The 20,047-nt window shown below is 45.2% G+C and overlaps 1 protein-coding gene across 2 annotated transcripts; it reads right to left on the bottom strand.

The window, feature by feature from the left end:
* Positions 1 to 660: 660 nt before the first annotated feature.
* LOC109564047 (retinoic acid early transcript 1E-like) lies at positions 661 to 15,934 on the bottom strand. 2 transcript variants are annotated; one of them, XM_070796366.1, is made up of 6 exons: positions 15,428 to 15,934; positions 14,399 to 14,579; positions 13,389 to 13,652; positions 12,867 to 13,148; positions 11,887 to 12,026; positions 661 to 896 (listed from the first exon to the last, which is right to left on the bottom strand). In XM_070796366.1, the coding sequence occupies exons 1-5, from the start codon at positions 15,509 to 15,511 to the stop codon at positions 11,917 to 11,919; spliced, it is 921 nt and encodes a 306-aa protein (XP_070652467.1). In that variant the 5' UTR covers positions 15,512 to 15,934; the 3' UTR covers positions 661 to 896; positions 11,887 to 11,916. The 2 variants fall into 2 exon arrangements, with proteins under 2 accessions (XP_070652467.1, XP_070652466.1); XM_070796365.1 differs by lacking the exon at positions 661 to 896 and adding an exon at positions 9,004 to 9,459 and having other exon boundaries at positions 15,428 to 15,933.
* Positions 15,935 to 20,047: the final 4,113 nt, after the last annotated feature.

The following is a 20,047-nucleotide window of genomic DNA, read 5'->3' as shown; positions in this document are numbered from 1 at the left end:
AGACAGAGTGGAGCACACATGAGGGATAAGATGTCTTAGAATTCAAGTCTGCTCATGGGAGATGCTCAATAAGTGAGTTTTCAAAATCTGGGACAGGGGAAACTTGGGAGAACAATTTAGTTGAAATATCTAATTGAAATATGAATGTTCTTTGACCCAGCAAGTCTATGCTGATGTATATACCCTAGAGAAATTCACATTTACACAAGGAGAAAGAATGAACAGAAAAGAATTTAAATGACAGCTCACAAGAGATTCAATTCCTGGTCTGGTTCAATTCCTGGGTGGGGAAGATTCCCTGGAAATGGGATAGGCTACCCACTCTAGTATTCTTGGGCTTCCCTTGTGGCTCAGCTGGTAAAGAATCCGCCTGCAATGTGGAAGACCTGGATTCAATTCCTCAATTGGGAAGATATCTGGAGAAGGGAAAGGAAACCCACTCCAGTATTCTGGCCTGGAGAATTCCATGGATTGTATAGTCCATGGGGTCACAAAGAGTTGGACATGACTGAACGACTTTTACTTTCACAAGATTGAAAATTGCCAGATGTAGTCCTGAATGATTTTGTCATGGATTTCATTGAACCCTGGACCTGTATCCAAATTTATCATTATGAGGAACCGATCCCCCTCTACTTATTTAAGCCACTATGGTTGGTTTTTTTTGTTTATTTGTTACACATAACAAACATAACAGGGGTTGGGGAAGAGCCCCTGGAGAAGGGATAGGCTACCCACCCCAGTATTCTTGGGTTTCTCTGGTGGCTCAGAGTGAAGAATCCACCCACAATGCGGGAGACCTGGGTTTGATACTTGGGTTGGGAAGATTCCCTGGAGGAGGGCACGGCAATCCACTCCAATATTCTTGCTTGGAGAATCCCCAGGGACAGAGGAACCTGGCGGACACAGTCCACAGGGTTACAAAGAATCAGACATGACTAAGTGACTAAGCACAGCACAGTGCATTTAAATAATTTAAAACTAATTACTTTTGGGAAGAAAGGCTTTGATTAATGCTTGATTAAAACTCGAGTTGAATAAATAAAACTCCCTTAAAGCATCTGTCTCATTTACCAGAATCATTTATTAAAATCTCTTAAACATTTTAAACTCCTTCTATAGACTTAATCATAGTTGATTTTCTGTTTTAGCATTTCATATAATTGACCTGGCAAGTTTATCACCAATTAAGCCAAAATGTTCTCATACATTTAAACAGCTCTTCTAAACCTGATAAATTAAATTGATAAATATAATGAATCTATTTTAATACTGTTAATGAGCTACACTGTAAACTTTCTTACACTTTTCAACATAAAATCATAAGCCTAAATCAATTTCACATTTTAAATTGGAATCATAAGTTTAAAAAAAAATTAATTACTTGATAAGAAACATAAGCAAGTGTGAGAGTATCAATATTATGGGTTTGATTTATGTCATCATCTCCATATTGATTCTAAACATTATCAGACTTGGAAAGTCACTTATTCAACAAAGGAACAGATTTTTGACCTCAAGGGAGTCAAAGTTACTTCATCAAGGACTCATGACCAAAATATGGTGGAATCTCAGATAAACCAAGGGCACTGAGGAGCCAAAATCAGAAGGAAAGCCAGCTCCCAACCCTTTCTGTGGTTACCATGACAACAGGGGACATCTTCAGAGGGGTTTGATTTTAGAAGCTTCATTCCAGTTACCTCTTAGTTATTATTCTTTATTCTTAATTATTAGAGTAGAAGAAAGTTGTCGACTCCCCCTCCACCCAAGTTAGCTGACTTCCTCTATTACATCATTGGCTTCTAGGTTTGCTTGGCTCTCTGCAGACACTGCTAACGTACTTCCAGATTGCTTTAAGGACATTTTAATGGTCTTGAATTGAATCCTGAACATTTGGTTCTGCACCATGATTCTAAAGTCATAAGAATAACATGAACCATTCCCCTTCCTTGTGACTTTTCAGGAATTCCCCACATGGGATTATAGCATCTCACTTTTCATCAGAACTACCAGTTAACCCACAGGCTGTCTGCCTCGGGCACTGTTCTCCCTGCAGACTGTGCGTCCTGGATGATATCTGAGTCACCTGAAGGGGGCGCTGATCAGGTCCAACCTCAGATGCATCAGCTGTTCAGTCCACTCCAGCCCAGGAGGTGTGATCTCCTTACCATCCCCACCTCCTGTTCTCTTCATTCATTTCTCTCTAAAAGGCAGAGAAGTTCCTCCTTTTTTGAATGTCTGGCCTTTTGTGTGTGTGTGTGTGTGAGTGTTAGTGTGTGTGAGTGTCTGTGAAAGTGAGGCCACCACAGCAGAGCTGCGGCAACATTTGTTTTAGACTTTTCATTATTTATAGATCCGTGGGGTTTGAAACATTACAGTTGTTTCCATTTCATGAAATTCACACTTTGGCCACCTGATGGGAGGAGCCGACTCATTGGGAAAGACCCTGATGCTGGGAAAGACTGGGAGCAGGAGAAGGGGGCAACAGAGGATGAGATGGTTGGATGGTATCACCGACTCAATGGACATGAGTTTGAGTAAGCTCCGGGAGACAGTGAAGGAGAGGGAAAACTGGATTCTTTACTGTCTGAGCCACCAGGGGAGCCCACTTCTGAGATAGAAGTTTCTATTTTGTGGGCAGAGGGAGGAATGTTTAGGAAGAAGGGAATATGAGCTTCCTTCTCAATACATTTATATTAATTTTCTTGGCCTAAATTTATGCTATATTTAAAAGCTGCATCAGACAAGTATCAACCAATTTTAACGTTTACCTTTTGGAAGAGAACTTTTACATCTTTCACCATCCTAATTCTAATTTTGTCCATTTCTTCAACCTTCCTTTCTCTCCCCACGTTTTTTTTTTTTTTTTGTATCCAACTTTATTTCTTAAGTCTTAAATAACCTAGATAGCATATTAAAAAGCAGAGACATTACTTTGCCAACAAAGTTCCATCTAGTCGAGGCTATGGTTTTTCCAGTGGTCATGTATGGATCTGAGAGTTGGACTGTGAAGAAAGCTGAGTGCCAAAGAGTTGATGCTTTTGAACTGTGGTGTTGAAGAAGACTCTTGAGAGTCCCTTGGACTGCAAGGAGATCCAACCAGTCCATTCTAAAGGAGATCAGTCCTGGGTGTTCATTGGAAGGAATGATGCTAAAGCTGAAACTCCAATACTTTGGCCACCTCATGCAAAGAGTTGACTCATTGGAAAAGACTCTAATGCTGGGAGGGATTGGGGGCAGGAGGAGAAGGGAACGGCAGAGGATGAGATGGCTGGATGGCATCACCGACTCGATGGACATGAGTTTGGGTGAACTCCGGGAGTTGGTGATTGACAGGGAGGCTTGGCGTGCTGCAATTCTTGGGGTCACAAAGAGTCAGACATGACTGGGCGACTGAACTGAACTGATTGAAGTCACTTGTTTGAGGAGAAAGACTTCTAATGCTTGAATAGCCCCGTCTCAGTTCCCTCTACTTCTGAACACAGGAGGGTGACCTTTCCTGACTTTCTGACGAGGCCACATGACTTAGTTCCGGCCAGTGGGCTATGGGGGTGAGGAAGTCACTCCTGGGCCAAGGTATGTAATCTCTAGGGTGAACGTCTCCAATTTTCTCTTTCTCCACTGTAATTTTTAATTAAAAATGTTAAAAATGCATGTAAAGAGTAATTACCCAACTGCATATCAAATTGATAGCATTAACTACAACAGAGGGGAAAAAAAAAAAAAAACATTTCAAGTTCCCAACGGTGACGTCTGCTGAGAAGCTCTCTGACCCGGTGTAGCTGACACCCTGGGCCACCTTCACCTGGTCTGCAGCTGCCACCTGAACCCCAGCCAGGCCTCTCATCTGAGGGGAAGGGGTCCCTCACCCACCCTTCTTATCTTTGCCCACCTGGAACCCAAAGTAGGGCTGCCTGAAGACTACAGTGATGTCAACCATCACCATCACATTAAGACGCTATCACTTTTAAATGCTGTGTACCAGAGACTATGCCAAACCCCACAAGGGAAAGTATGACTCACCCCATTTTACACATCAGTTAAGAGCCTTGATTAAGCAATTAGCCTAAGACTACCAAGGACTTTTCCCTTTAGATGGCTGGCAGAGCAGGGATATAATAAACCCAAGATGAGTGATTCTTAAGCTCTTGTGCTCAACCATTGAACCCATTGCCACCACTGACTCTCGGACATGACCTCTATGGTGATATTGACATATGAGACTGCAGCATCTCCTCCTCTCTCCCCAGCTAACTAAGAAAGATCTTCCCTCACCTTTCATTGTTAGCCCTTTATTACCAGGATCAGAATAATGTATGGGGGAGAGGGCGCAGCGAGGACAGAAGAAACCAGAAAGGCCAGTTGGATTTATAATGGTGAAAAGTGAGAGGAAAAAAATAGTCACAGCGAACAGAAAAGAGCAAGAAATACAAGTCTGCGTAGGGTGCGTCTGTGATGAAATGTTGAGATGATTAACAAATGGGTTAATTGCTCAGTTGTGTCTGACTCTTTCGATCCCATAGAATGTAGCCTCCCAGGCTCCTCTGCCCATGGGATTCTCCAGGCAAGAATACTGGAGTGGGTTGCCATTCCCTTCTCCAGGGGAATCTTTTCAACCAGGGATCGAACCTGGGTCTCTCACATTGCAAGCAGATTCTTTAACAAATGGGGACAACATATTTCTTGGGAGCAGCTGTCTTCACCACATTCAGATTTGCTTCTTTTTTCTGACGCTGATTGTCACCATGGTATCTTACTATGTGTCTTCATTGTCTCTTCCCTGAAAAAAGTTTTCCAAGGATGCTTTTCCCTACTATTAAATAGACTTCTGTGAACAAATTTATGGTTACTGGGCTAGTGGGGGAGGAGGATGTGGGGAAAAGATATGGAGTTTGGGATCGACATGTACACACTGCTATATTTAAAACAGATAATCACCTGGGTCCTACATATAGCACAGGAAACTCTGCTCAAAGTTATGTGGCAGCCTGGATGGGTAGGGAGTTTGGGAGAGAATGGATACATGTGTATCTATGGCTAAGTCCCTTTGCTGTGCATTTGAAACTATCACAACATTGTTAATGCCAATATAAAATTAAAAGTTAAACAAACAAACAAACAAAAAAAGACCTCTGTTTATAGATCTTACTATTAAAGAGATTCCGAAGTCCTATCCTGGAGAAGGAAATGGCAACCCACTCCAGTATTCTTGCCTGGAGAATCCCAGAGACAGAGGAGCCTGGTGGGCTGCTGTCCATGGGGTTACACAGAGTTGGACACGACTGAAGCGACTTAGCATGCATGCATGCAGGAAGTCCTATCCAGAGGCTCCCAGAACCCATCAGATTTAGTCAAGCCAACCTTCATCCTCAAAACAGGCTCAAGCTGAGACAGCAGACAGCGTTCTTTCACGTTTTAAGATGATTTAATGCATTAAGGCAATGGCAACCCATTCCAGTATTCTTGCCTGGAAAATCCCATGGATGGAGGAGCCTGGTAGGCTGCAGTCCATGGGGTCATTAAGAGTCGGACACAACTGAGTGACTTCACTTTCACTTTTCACTTCCATGCATTGGAGAAGGAAATGGCAACCCACTCCAGTGTTCTTGCCTGGAGAATCCCAGGGACAGGGGTAACCCCAGTGGGCTGCCGTCCATGGGGTCACACAGAGTCAGACACGACTGCAGCGACTTAGCAAAGCATTAAGGACAAGACTCTTGAAGAGTGTCATTTTATGGTTTTAATTTTCATGGTCAAATGTGCATAGCACATAGTATTAATCAGAGTGGTAATAACATTCATAATAATATCAAGTTCAGTTCAGTTCAGTCATTCAGTCGTGTCCGACTCTTTGCAACCCCATGGACTGCAGCATGCCAGGCTTCCCTGTCCATTACCAACTCCCAGAGTTTACTCAAACTCATGTCCATTGAGTCAGTGATGCCATCCAACCATCTCATCCTTTGTCATCCCTTTCTACTCCCGCCTTCAATCTTTCCCAGCATCAGGGTCTTTTCAAATGAGTCAGTTCTTTGCATCAGATGACCAAGGTATTGGAGTTTCAGCTTCAACATCAGTCCTTCCAATGAACACTCAGGACTGATCTCTAGGATGGACTGGTTGGATCTCCTTGCAGTCCAAGGGACTCTCAAGAGTCTTCTCCAACACCACAGTTCAAAAGCATCAATTCTTCAGCACTTAGCTTTCTTTATAGTCCAACTCTCACATCCATACATGACTACTGGAAAAACCATAACCTCGACTAGACAGACCTTTGTTGGCAAAGTAATGTCTCTGCTTTTTAATATGCTGTCTAGGTTAGTCCTAACTAAATAATATCAAGAAAGAAAGTGAAGTCGCTCAGTCGTGCCTGACTCTGTGACCCCACAGACAGTAGCATGCACCAAGCTCCTCCGTCCATGGGATTTTCTAGGCAAGAGTACTGGAGTGGGTTGCCGTTTCCTTCTCCAGGGAATCTTCTCGACTCAGGGATCGAACCCAAATCTCCCACATTGTGGACAGACGCTTTATCGTCTGAGCCACCAGGGAAGTAATATCAAGAGCCCTCAGTAAAAGCTAGCACCAGGTGTCACATACCCTATGACAGGAACTATAATGTGAATCATCACGCTCGATCAAAATAGTCCTAGGTAAGCACTACACTTGTCCTCATTTTACAGATGAAGAAAATGAGGCTGAGAAAGATTCAGTTTCGCACAGCCACCCAGCTGGGGAGCATTCGAAGGGGAACTTGAATCTAGGCCTGTCTATGGTGAGCTATCCAGATTAAGGATTATGAATAATCCTATCCCCCAAAGAGAAAGCTGGCGGGAGCAGTTCCCAGAGTTGCACCTTGGCAACTCAATGCAGCATCCATGACAGATCAGGGCTGTGCTTCTGGACGGTGTGATTAGAAGGCAACCAATCAGCACTTTGCTCAGGTGCTCTAACTCACGTGACTGGACTTCCCCTTCCCTCTCAGGGGACTTCGCACTTGAACAACTGTACCCAGACCCCCACCACTGGTGTGGCTTCCTTCTCCACCCCGCATCCAGGAGGCAAGTTTCCCCCGTACCATCACCTCTTCAGCAGGAAGCACTGAAAGTAGCAAAGAACGCCCTGGGTTCAAACAGCTTCAAAACGGAAGAAACATAAGCTCAGAAATACAACTTCAGTTTCTTTGCATTGTGATACCAATTGTTCTCCTATTGGAACTCAAGAGTATCTTTGTCCTTTTAAAAACAACTGGAAGTACTGTGATTATGTCTAATAAAGCCACAATGTAGTTAAAACAATGCTCGTTTACAGTAAAGAGTTCAGGACAAGCACCTATCACAGTACTAATAATTGTTTGAAAAAGAATATAAGCAAAATATAAGAAAGGATGCATTTAGTAAAATGTGTAGATTTGGGGGAAAGAATGTCTAGAGAAAAAAAAAAGATTTAGATGGAAGATTTTGGACTAGTAAAGAGACATCTGGCTACTTCAAAGGATTTCAAAGGTCAAAAGCACAGGTTCTTATAATAACTAATTCTCTCTCTCTCTCTCTCTCTCTCTATATCTATATATATATATATATGCATAAAGTTTTCTTTCTTTCTTTCTCTTGGCCAAGCCACAAAGCTTGCAGGATCTTAGTTTCCCAACCAGGGATGGAACCCACACCCTTGGCAGTGAAAGCATGGGGCCCTAACCACTGGACTGCCAGGGAATTCCCTCTATGTTTTAAAGAGGAAAAAAAGTCTTCCTTTTCCCTGATACAGATTTGTCGCCAGCCCTGACTCCTATCGGTGACACTAGTGATGATCTTATCAATGCACTGTGTGACTCACATACAAAGTGACATGAGGCAGGAGAGTTTGAGCACAGCTGCTTGCTGAGCAATTATCTGAGCTACCCCTGTGCCTGTGTGAGCTGCACCCCGGGAGGGAGACAGCAGTGACGGGTGAAGGGCTGGAGCTGGTGGGGTTCCCCCGCCAGCACCTTCTGACCCCATGGGTTCCAAACAGTGTGACTGCCATCTGGAGAAAAAGGGTAAGTGCGCTTCATGGAGGAGAGTGGAGAAGAGGGACACAGCTAGTGCCCCCTAGTGTCGGGAAAACAGTGCTCTTTTTTTTTTTTTTTTTTTCAAAATCTCATGTTTTTATTGATGTATAAGTGATTTCCAATGTTGTGACAGTCTCTGCTATACAGCAAAGTGACTCAGTTTTACACATATATACATTTCATTTTTTAATATTTGTTTCCATTATGGTTTACCCCAGGAGATTGGATATAGTTCCTCACGCTGTACAGTAGGAGTTTGTTGTTTATTCATTCTAAATGTAATAGTTTGCATCTACCAACCCCAAACTCCCAGTCCATCCCTCTCCCTCCCCATCTCGCCTTGGCAACCACAAGTCTGATCTCTATAGGCCCATTTCTGTTTTGTTCCTAGGTTCAAAACAGCGCTCTTTAAGAAAAAGAAAGCAAGTCCTGATTTGCGTGTCTGCCAATTGCCATGGTGTACTCCCACCGTCGGCAATTACAAGCTGCAAATGGTTTAATAACTGGCATGAAAAATTCCTGAGTATTTAACCATCAGCTTCCATGAGCTGGTGCGAGCCAGCTCCAACAAACACTGGGCTGGACGGTGCGACTAACCATTTATATGCCCAGATGGCAGCCTGTTCAACTCACCAGCACAAGCACACACTGTTCTGTTCTGTGCTTGTGATGTTTTAAATATATTGAAGGTTACTTACTGAAGACTAGCAGAGTCTCCATGAATCTCAGAAAGAGTTCCTCTTAAAAATAATCCTTGCTTAAAAGCCACCAGAAAGCGTGGGGTGGAAAGCCATTTGATCAGTCTAAATTTAAATTCAGAAATCATCACACAGCTGAATTCTTGGGACTACACTAAATTTTCTGATAACTCTTTCCTCTATGAATTTTTAAAGAGTTAAAAAAAAATCCCCCATGATTTTTCTGGAACAATTTAGAAAAACATAAAAACCAGGGCATATTCTTAATAAATATTTAATGCATTTCCAAAGTGGATAAGAAATGGAAAGGAACATACCTGTTTGTCCCTTATTCTGTATGTTCAGCTAATCTCACTAGTGGAACCAGGCCTTCTCAGACTCAAAGTGCTGGAGAAAGTGGAAAGGTTTCTCGACACACAGAGTGGCCACCCCTGCAGAGTGGAGTGCCAGGGAGATGGGACACCCAGGGAAAGAGGAACCGGAGAGGGGAGCAGGGCATCACCTTCCAGCATCTGCCTGCCTGTGTCCTTCCTACACAGTCACCATTATCTGATCCAGAGTTTTCCGTGTGAGGTTGAGCACCATGGCGTCTTCACTGGGGTACCCCACAGGGAGCAGCATCAGGAGCTTTTCATTGGTGGGGCGGTTCAGAAGCACTCTCAGACGGGGGCCACAGTTGAGAGGCGTGGTGGTGACAGTCACCAGTCCAGCATTCTACAACAGGATAGAAAAAGAAAATACACTTTAAAGTCAGCAGGCAAAACCCCAGCTCTGCTTGTAGCATGGGCACGTTCTAGTCCCTGTAACACTGTTTCTCCCATAGTTGGACAGAAGAGAAGCTACCAACGTGGGCAATGATATCTTGAATCTTTCCTACCCTCCTCGACCTCCCCAGACCCCATCTCTGAACCAAACAGTGTGAAGCTTCTCAGAGAAGAAAGTACCAGTCTTATTTTTCACTGGTGCTTAAAAAATGGGAATGGTTGTTTCATGGAAAGAAATTTGAGGTATCTAATCGTACCAAGACAGCATATTATAAGTCAGCATATCTAGACAGCATATTAAAAAGCAGAGGCATTACTTTGCCAACAAAGATCTGTCTAGTCAAAGCTCTGTTTTTTCCAGTAGTCATATATGGATGTGAGAGTTGAAGTATAAAGAAAGCTGAGCACCGAAGAATTGATGCTTTTGAACTGTGGTGTTGGAGAAGACTCTTGAGAGTCCCTTGGACTGCAGGGAGATCCAACCAGTCCATCCTAAAGGAAATCAGTCCTGAATATTCATTGGAAGGACTAATGTTGAAGCTGAAATTCCAATACTTTGGCCACCTGATGCGAAGAGCTGACTCATTTGAAAAGACCCTAATGTTGGGAAAGATTGAAGGCGGGAGGAGAAAGGGACGACAATGGATGAAATGATGGGATGGCATCACCGACGTGATGGACATGAGTTTGAGTAAGCTCTGGAAGTTGGTGATGGACAGGGAAGCCTGGTGTGCTGCAGTCCGTGGGGTCGCAAGAGTAGGACATGACTGAGTGACTGAACTGACTCATACCAAAGAAATGGAATAACAGAAGGCACTTCCTGTGATTATACAACCAACCAATGGAAGCAGAGCATCACCCCAGCTGAGAATACTTGACGTCCAGTGATGGAGGACCCAGTGGCCAAGAAGTACATTAAGAGGTCGAGGAAATATTCCACCAACCTCTGCCCAGTCCCCTTGAATAATGAACATTCAATAAAAATCATGTAGCTTCAAGACACTTTTCCAGTTGGCTCTCTCTATCCTCCCCCTGATTTTCCTGATAGACGGTCAACGGTAAGCCTGGGCCAGAAGGAAGTTCTGGAATTGTCTTTGGGAATCAAGCATACCTACAGTCTCTGAGCAATCTGTCCAGACAGGGGCTCCTGGCAGATTCTTTCCTCTCACACAAGTCTACAAATCACAAAACCCACACAAAACCTACACTCAATTACACTTTAAAGAACGCTAAAGGAGATCCCGGGTCTCCTGCATTGCAGGCAGATGCTTTACCACCTGAGCCACCAGGGAAGCCCTTTAAAGAATGCTGCTGCTGCCGAGTCGCTTCAGTCGTGTCCAACTCTGTGCGACCCCATAGATGGCAGCCTACCAGGCTCCGCCGTCCCTGGGATTCTCCAGGCAAGAACACTGGAGTGGGTTGCCATTTCCTTCTCCAATGCATGAAAGAGAAAAGTGAAAGTGAAGTTGCTCAGTCGTGTCCGACTCTCAGCGACCCCATGGACTGCAGCCTACCAGGTTCCTCTATCCATGGATTTTCCAGGCAAGAGTACTGGAGTGGGGTGCCATTGCCTTCTCCGATTAAATCACATAGTATATCCCTAATGCATTATCTTCTTAACAGAATTTTAAAAATGCCAACCCCCGCCCCCCACCCCAATTCCACCCCACATGAAGGCAAGTCTGATGGAAAGAACAGAATTGAAGTCTTAACTGATTGTGAGCAAATATTTGACTTTTGCAAATCCTCAAAATGACCAAGTTAATACATCTTAAGGGCCCATCAACAGTCATGGAGAGTGAAGGAATTCTTAAGCATAAGCTTCTTTAGCTTCTTGTTAAACCCCACTCTGAGTAGAAGGTAGTATATTAGATCAACAGCCAGACTGTCATCAAGGGTCAGTTTTTGACACCCAGAGTTGGTTTAACATTGTACCTTCTCATAGTCCAGGGAGAAACATCCAGATGATGGAATAGCTGTTAGAACACTGGAGAAAATGTTGAGCTAGAGAATGCTATCATCAGAGAACAAAAGGTTTTTTTCATCAAAGGGCTGGGAAAGCCTGAGTAAGATCTCAGGACAACACCCCACCCCACCACATCTACATCTTGTACCCGGGGCCCCCAAAGGAGAAGACACTTGTCTTCATCCCCACTCCCACTGCACTGTCCTGCTGCCCACACCAGCCTCTTCTACCCCAGCAACAGAGTGGTTCCCAACCCTACAGGGAAGTGTGGGGGCCCAAGACAGAGACAGAACATCATCTTGGTAAAGATGGGTCCAGTGGACAGGGGCTTGGTGAAACCCATGGCTCACCTCTCCCAAGTCCTGACCAGAACAAACCTGCCTAGGAGCCAGAGGCCGGCTGGCTTCTCACCTGCTGTGGTCCCTGATTTCTTCATAATATTCATGACGATGAAGCAATTAGAACTAACTGGGTGATGATCAATAGGATAATGCAAGAGTCCAATCGGATGGATGCAGACTGGCTGATATCTGCGGCCATTATTAGTGATTCTAAAACGAAAAAGCAAAAGCCTTGTCAAATCTAAGAATACACCTTCCTCAGTACCTGCTGTCCTTAGCACATGTTCCCCATATAGTTACTGCCTCATGTGAAGCCACTCTTCAGGTCCGGGTATGGAAAGATTAATGGGCTTGCGCTCTGTCTTCGTGGAGCTAATATTTCTCCTGAGTTGTGTTAGTCGCTCAGTCATGTCCGACTCTTTTGCGAGCTCGTGGACTGTAGCCAACCAGGCTCCTCTGTCCCTGGGATTCTCCAGGCAAGAATACTGGAGTTGGTTGCCATTTCCTACTCCAGGGGATCTTCCCAACCCAGGGATCGAACCCAGGTCTCCTGACTTGCAGGCAGATTCTTTACTGTCTGAGTCACTGAGACAGCAAATGTCCATCTGATTATCTTTCAGGTGGACATGTTTACTGTGAGGAGTCCTTTTTGAGGAGGACACAATTGGGGGCACTTAATTCTGTCTGGGAAGGGATAAGGGCTTCATTAAGTGACATTTGAGCTGGTTAAAGGATCAGTACGACAAAAGGGAAAGAAAGCCTGGAAACATAATGCGTATATAGGTTTGGGGACCATCGAGCAGTGCCTGGGGTCTTGGTTAATGAGGAAGGGGGCTCCTGTGCTGAGGGAGGTGGGCTGGGAAAGGAGGATGCTGGCCAGTTCTGTGCTATGCCCATCACTGACTCTCCAGACAGGAAGCCCACCAAGAGATCAGTCACTCCATCCATCATCACATTTTCAATTACACTAACATATGTGCTCATATCCACACATGAAGGCACTAGACCTTTGAAGAGAGCTGCCACCTCCCCCACACCCCACTCAGTTACCTGTGGGCTCTGGGAGCAGCATCTTCTTCCAGTGTTTCAGGAATTCCCTAAGCCAGTAACTGCAGTCTCCTGTTGAAATGGTCCTGAAATACTCTGCCAGTTCCTGGTTGTTCTCCCACTCCTCCTTGATGCCTGTGGCTCCAGGATCGATGACTGTCCAGGTTATGCTCATGGTGTCAAGGAGAAGAGCTGTCCGTCCATTGAGGCTGAAGTGCAAGGATGCACCAGAGCATTGCTCGGCTTCACGTTGACAACACAGCTTTACCTGCAGGGTGGGAGGACCTGTGCCCCCCACACACTATGAATCTTTCTGGACTCTCCACAGTCCATCCTCCCCAGTCACTCAAGTGTGTCTGCACATCTAGGGGCTCGTGATCTTCTGACCATGACCTGCCCCATTTTACCCATCAGGTCCACCGGGTCTCTAAGGCTGGATCCTGTTCAGTCCTTTCACAGGAATCCCCTCCCTGCATGCACTTTTTCTCTTGCTGTCTCCAGCTCCCACCCCCTTCCCATACTTACCCCTCGTCTCATTTTCGTCCAGTTTGATGACAGGCAGGACCATCCTGAGCTCTTTTCCTGCTTCTACAAGCGTTTGGCTTATTTCAGTCCACGCTTTCGTGTCGTTTACCTCCTTTCCCAGGAAACCCAAAGGTTTGACCTTGTTGCTGGCACTATCATACTGGAGGAAAGGCTTTGTGTCCACGGAGCCCTGGACTTGACACCAGGGCTGGCCAGGTCTGGACTGAGATTTGACAGTGAAGTCAAGGCACAGAGAGTGGGCATCTGTGAGAGAAAACCACAGGTATGGCTGGGAATTTCCTCCTCCAGGGCCTGGTTGCAGAGGGAGGGGTCTCTATCCCAGACCCCCTCCTCTGCTGTATCCTCAGTCCTACCTCACCTTTAACTGTCTGAGCTTTAGTTAAACACTTTGATGCCACCGTGGATCTTTTCCGTCCATATACTATTAGCAGGAAGGTTTATTCGATATATGGTGGCTCAGGCAGTAAAGAATCTGCCTGCGATGCAGGAGACCCAGGTTCGATCCCTGGAGAAGGAAATGGCAATCCACTCCAGTATTCTTGCCTGGAGAATGGACAGAGGAGCCTACAGAGTCCGTAGGGTGGCAAAGAGTTGGACACCCATAAGTGACTAAATATGCACATGCCAGCTTGTGAGGCAGCAAAAACAGAAGACAGTGTCTGGTTTCTAGAGACTTAGAATCTGTCTGAACAGACAAGACTTTCAACAGAATGGGGAGAAGGATGCCATAGGACACATGCCACATTCACTATGGGTCCCTAGTCATCAGGAAAGTTTTACTGGAGTAGGAGGTGGGACTTGCCAGAAGAGCGAAAGCTGCTACAGGAGCACAAGCCCAGGCACCATGCCTTGGGTGGGGTCCTGGAAGGCAGGGTGTCACCTCCTGGGCAGCTAGTCCAACTAAACCACACCACCTGGGTGGAGGCCCCTCCCTCCCCATTTTCTCATGTCCCCCTACCCCACCAGAGTCCCAGATCCAGGACACTCACTGCCCAGAGTCTTCCCGGCTTCTATCAGCAGCAGTATCAGCAAAAGATGATCTGTGGTGCGAGCCAGCGACATTCCTCCCTGCAGTTTTAGGAGAGTGACTAGCAAAAGGTAGCCTGGGGTGTGTCTATACCTCTGTCTCCTGGCACCGCCCAAAGTCTTCAGTCCTAGACTGAGGAAGCCCTGTTGAAAAACAAGAAAAATAACACTTATACCCAGGAAGTATTTCTTAAGTTTCAAATGTAATTACTCATTAAAAAAAAATAGTCATGACATCACAAAGCCAAATTCACTTTGAATAACTATCCTCCCTCCAAAAAATCCCTTTTCTGGTGTGAGCAAGAAAAGCCCACGTTTTGTTGGCTCTTCTGCTCATTCCTTGAACCACTTCCTGCTCTAATCTTTCTTTGAACTCACTTCCTCCCTCACCCCCACCCCACCGCCGAGGCCACCTCCTGCTCAGTTATCCCTTCTTTTCTTCTACATCCACTTTCCATCCTAACCTCTCAAACCTTCTCTGTAATGATTACGATTCACTACATGTTAGTCACTCAGTCGTGTCCGACTCTTTGCGACCCCATGGACTGTAGCCCGCCAGGCTACTCTCTGCATGGGATTCTCCAGGCAAGAGTACTGGAGTGGGTTGTCATTCCCTTCTGTTAATCAAACCAGCAGCGGCCGACCCCACCAGGTCTGTCATATCGGAGGAGGGTGTACAACAGAATCCAATAGGCCTGTTGGAGCCGAGCTCCAGAACAGCCGGGAATTTATTATCATTTGCTCACCGGCAAGTGGCAAAGTCCTTCTAGGGTCCCGGAGGAGCAAGCTCACCGCAAAACATTGACGGATTTTCCCGAGTCAAGCAGCAGCGGCCCCCTCCCGCCTTTCCCAGCCCCCTCCCCTGCGCTACCCGTCTCCAGCACGACATCAGCCGCGCAGGTGGCTCAGCCCCGCGGTCTCCAGGCTGGTGGCTTCGGGGTGGCGAGAGAAGACAGAACATTTGCGGGGGCCCGTCCTGGGATCGCACTCACCGCCCACTCCTCCGCATCCGGCACCTGCGATCGGCGGGGTGCGGTCCTCGCCTGCCCGGTCCAGCCAAGGTCGCTTTCGCGCATTTGACACTGTCGAGTTCGCAACCACAAGAGAAGTTCCGAAACTCTCCTCGGGGTTTTCAGTTTGAATCGCTCTTTCGAATCTCGGCCCGACGCCCCGTGGCCCCGGCTCGGGGGAAGCTCGGCCGGCGGCGTTCGGAAAGGCGTCGCTGGAGCGGGGACCCCGGGCGGGCGCGGAAGAGAGACCCCGGGCCGAGGTGCTGCGCTCGGGGGACGGCGCCCCTGGAGGCCCGCCCGGCCGGTGAGTGAGTCTCTGTAAGGAAGTGCCCAGGGTTGGGGGGTGATGACGAGGCTCTTTCAGGTTGTCAGTCTGGGCGCCGCCGCGGTGACTTCGGGGACCCACGAGCTGGGACGAGGCCCGGCCAAGGAGCCACGGGCGACTTCTCGGTCCTGCCCGGGCCAGTTTCCTGGAGCTCAGGCTCCGCCCCTCTCTTCTCTACCCTATCCTGTGTTTCCCTGGCCACCTGACCAGCTTCATGGATGGCATTCCTTATAAGGGCAGCTCAGTTAGAACTGTTGGACATGGAACAACAGACTGGTTCCAAATGGGGAAAGGAGTACGTCAAGGCTGTATATTATCACCCTGCTTATTTAATTTATATGCAGAGTACATCATGAGAAACGCTGGGCTGGAAGAAGCACAAGCTGGAATCAAGATTGCCGGGAGAAATATCAATAACCTCAGATACGCAGATGACACCTACCCTTATGGCAGAAAGTGAAGAAGAACTCAAGAGCCTCTTGAAAGTGAAAGAGGAGAGGGAAAAAGTTGGCTCAACATTCAGAAAACTAAGATGGTGGCATCCGGTCCCATCACTTCATGGCAAATAGATGGGGAAACAATGGCTGACTTTATTTTTCTGTGCTTCAGAATCACTGCAGATGGTGATTGCAGCCATGAAATTCAAAGATGCTTACTCCTTGGAAGGAAAGTTATGACCAACCTAGACAGCATATTAAAAAGCAGAGACATTACTTTGTCAACAGAGGTCCGTCTAGTCAAGGCTATGGTTTTTCCAGTGGTCACGTATGGATGTGAGAGTTGGACTGTGAAGAAAGCTGAGCAGTGAAGAATTGATGCTTTTGAACTGTGGTGTTGGAGAAGACTCTTGAGAGTCCCTTGGACTGCAAGGAGATCCAACCAGTCCATCCTAGCTATCTCCTGAGTGTTCATTGGTAGGACTGATGTTGAAGCTGAAACTCCAATCCTTTGGCCACCTGATGTGAAGAGCTGACTCATTTGAAAAGACCCTGATGCTGGGAAAGATTGAGGGCAGGAGGAGAAGGGGACAACAGAGGATGAGATGGCTGGATGGCATCACCGACTCAATGGACATGGCTTGGGTGGACTCCGGGAGTTGGTGATGGATAGGGAGGCCTGGCGTGCTGCGGTTCATGGGGTCACAAAGAGTCGAACACAACTGAGTGACTGAACTGAACTAAATTGATGAGCTAAATAAAATACATGGCAGCAGGCCGTTTATTCCTCCGACTGTTTTATTACTCCCACCACCCTTCTAGGCGGTCTGTGATCAAGTCTCGGACAAGTTAGAGGGCGCAGGGCACCACCCCACCTCTAGGAACAGTCCCTCTCTGCTCCTCCCCCACAGTGGTTTCACGTTCATCTTGAACCTCCAAGGTCCGAGGGAGACAGTCTTCCCCAGCACCCCTCACTTCACACTGCCTCCCACAGGGAAGGTCTGTTGTATATTGGTTTGATCTGATTTCAAATCCACTTGCTTTTTACTTAAATGAAGTTGTACTAGTTGTTTATGACCTTAGTGAAATGTTCTAGTCCACTTGTTTATAACAAAAACAAAAAAGTTAGTTTTGCATGGTAAAGTTGTTTTGAGACTAGAATGATGTAAGATGTGACCGAGTGTCATTTCATCCATTGTGGTTCGTAAGCACTTTTTAGATCATCTGCCATGGGTCCTCCCTGGGAGCTTGTCCAGAGAACACACCCATTATGGAGTGTGAGTTATTTATCTATTCTAGATGTCAGTCACTTACCAGATATATACGTGCTCGTTCTTATGTTCAGTCGCTCGGTTGTGTTTGACTCTTTGCGACCCTATGGACTGTAGACCGTCAGGCTCCCCTGTCCATGGGGTTTGCCAGGCAAGAAGACTGGAGTGAGTTGCTGTGTCCTCCTCCAGGGAATCTTCCTGATCCGGGATCAAACTTGTGTCTCCTGCGTTGGCAGGCGGATTTTTTACCAATGAGCCACCTGGAAGCCCTACCAGACACATGACTTGCAAGTATCTTCTCTCATTTTTTCACTTTCTTCATGGTATCCTTTAAAAAGCAATTAAAAAAAAAAAATTTGAAAAAGTCTTTTTTTTTTTCTGTTGTCATTTGTGGCTAGTATTGTATTTAAGAAGAGTTTTGTCAAAGGCAAAGGCAAAGATTCACTCATCTTTTCTTCTAAGACTTTCATAGTTTTAGCTCTTCAATGTATGTCTATGATCCAATTTGAGTTAATTTTGTATATGGTGTAAGGGGGCGGGTCAACCTCATTCTTTTGCATGTGACTCTCCAGTTGCCCCAGCACCTTTTGCTGAAAACACTCTTCTTTGCCCTTGACTTGAAAATCAATTGACAATTGTCGACTTAAAAATAGTCACAACCTAAAAGTTGAGAGCTGTGTTTTATTTGGTGGAAATTTTTAAGACATGAATCCCGGAGGTAGCATCTCAAGTAGCCTTGATAGAACTCTTCCAAGAAGGCAGGGGGAGAAGTTTTCAACAAAGGGCAGGTAGTCTGAACATTAAAAGTATTTTTGTGAATTAAAGAAAACCAGATATCTCAAGTTAGGGAATTTAGTGCTTTCCTATATATGGGAAGATGCAAGAGTTTGGGCTAACTGAATTCATTCCTTTCATATGCATCTCAGCTCTCTGAGGCCAATGTCTGTGTTTTCACCTTCCGAGTTCCTCAGGGCTCCCAGTAGCAAGTGGCTGCAGCCTGATTCCTGCCATATCACACAGGTGTTCTTTTCCCTCCTGAGTACTCTGGAGGGCTGGAATCACTGATGACTGCGATGTCCTTGTTTATTGACATAACAGGAAATATTCCATTTTCCAGTCCTTTCTCTTGGTCAGAAATTCGACCGATATTTGGGAGACATTTCATGACCAATTTTGGTCCCACGGTGCTGGGAGGCTCATCCCAGGTCAGGTGAAGGTTTTCATTGATATATCGCTCTAGGTGTTAGTTTCTGGATTAGACCCATTGATAGACAATGAAAGATTTTCTGGGTCCTCTGTCTTTTAACCTATTGTGATCCAGGAGATAGTTCCCTTCTTTTCTTTTCCCATACCTAGAGTCACAGTCTTATAATTATTGATCACACACAGAACTAAATATTTGATTAATTGTTTTAAGTCACAGTTACGTTTGTTGGAAGCCTGGTTATACACTCTGAGACAACAATCTTATAAAATAGAATATAAGTAATGTAGCTATTAATAGAAACATTGACAGAGTCATAGTGTAGTAGAGACACAGGCATAAACAATTTGGAAATGAAAAATAAATTAAAACAAAGATTAGTATCACTAGTTGTAATCCAGTTGTAATAAACCATCAAATCCATAGAAGAGCCAGCTAGAGAATCCAAATTTTGCCAGTATCAGGTAGAGAGAAAAAGTTAAATGTTTCATCTTTATTTACAAAGGCTTAATATATCAACTTGTGACAGTATCAGAGAAAAAGGTTTACTGGAAGACAGATTCAAGTTAGTATGTTTTCTAAAAAACTTTTAAGTTTTTTAAAACTTTAAAAGTTTTCTTAAAACTTTTATAAAAGTTATAAATTATATTTATCTATTTAGTCTCATGTACTTAATTCTTATTGATCTGCAGGAATTAGTCAGGTTTTCTATTAGAGTGTGTCATTTATTACCCAATTTAGTGGCATTAGCTAAAGGCTATCAGAAACTTACATTTGTTTAAATGGGTTCTTTTTATGAGTCTTTTTGAAAATCTTTATTTTGTACAAGCAATATAAAATTATAATACTCTATGAAGGACAAATTTAAAATAGTATAGTTAAAACTTTGAATACAATGTAATTAGCAGGAAACTTGGGTATTTCTGTAACATATAACCTTTTAGGATAATAATTAGAATTATGACTGATAACATTATATCAGGACATATCAGATGTTAGGGATAAATTTTGGAATATCTATATTAATGACACTTATCTATACATTGGAGAAGGCAATGGCACCCCACTCCAGTACTCTTGCCTGGAAAATCCCATGGACGCAGGAGCCTGGTAGGCTGCAGTCCATGGGGTCGCTAAAGGTCGGACATGACTGAAGCGACTTCACTTTCACTTTTCACTTTCATGCATTGGAGAAGGAAATGGTAGCCCACTCCAGTGTTCTTGCCTGGAGAATCCCAGGGACGGGGGACCCTGGTGGGCTGCCGTCTGTGGGGACCCACAGAGTTGGACACGACTGAAGCGACTTAGCAGCAGCAGCATCTATACATTACAACCTAAAGTTTACCTTCAATAACTTGACAATGT

This window comes from Bos indicus, chromosome 9 (genome assembly GCF_029378745.1).
Source record: "Bos indicus isolate NIAB-ARS_2022 breed Sahiwal x Tharparkar chromosome 9, NIAB-ARS_B.indTharparkar_mat_pri_1.0, whole genome shotgun sequence".
Lineage (NCBI taxonomy): Eukaryota > Metazoa > Chordata > Mammalia > Artiodactyla > Bovidae > Bos > Bos indicus.
Note: the sequence above shows the minus strand (reverse complement) of the source record. Positions and strands in the feature narration are given on the sequence as shown.

Coding starts and splice junctions, on each gene's coding strand:
- LOC109564047 (XM_070796366.1), bottom strand. CDS start 15,511: ATGCGCGAAAGCGACCTTGGCTGGACCGGGCAGGCGAGGACCGCACCC. Junction 14,580..15,427: donor CGGATGCGGAGGAGTGGGCG/GTGAGTGCGATC, acceptor GTTTTTCAACAG/GGCTTCCTCAGTCTAGGACT. Junction 13,653..14,398: donor AGCCGGGAAGACTCTGGGCA/GTGAGTGTCCTG, acceptor TTTCTCTCACAG/ATGCCCACTCTCTGTGCCTT.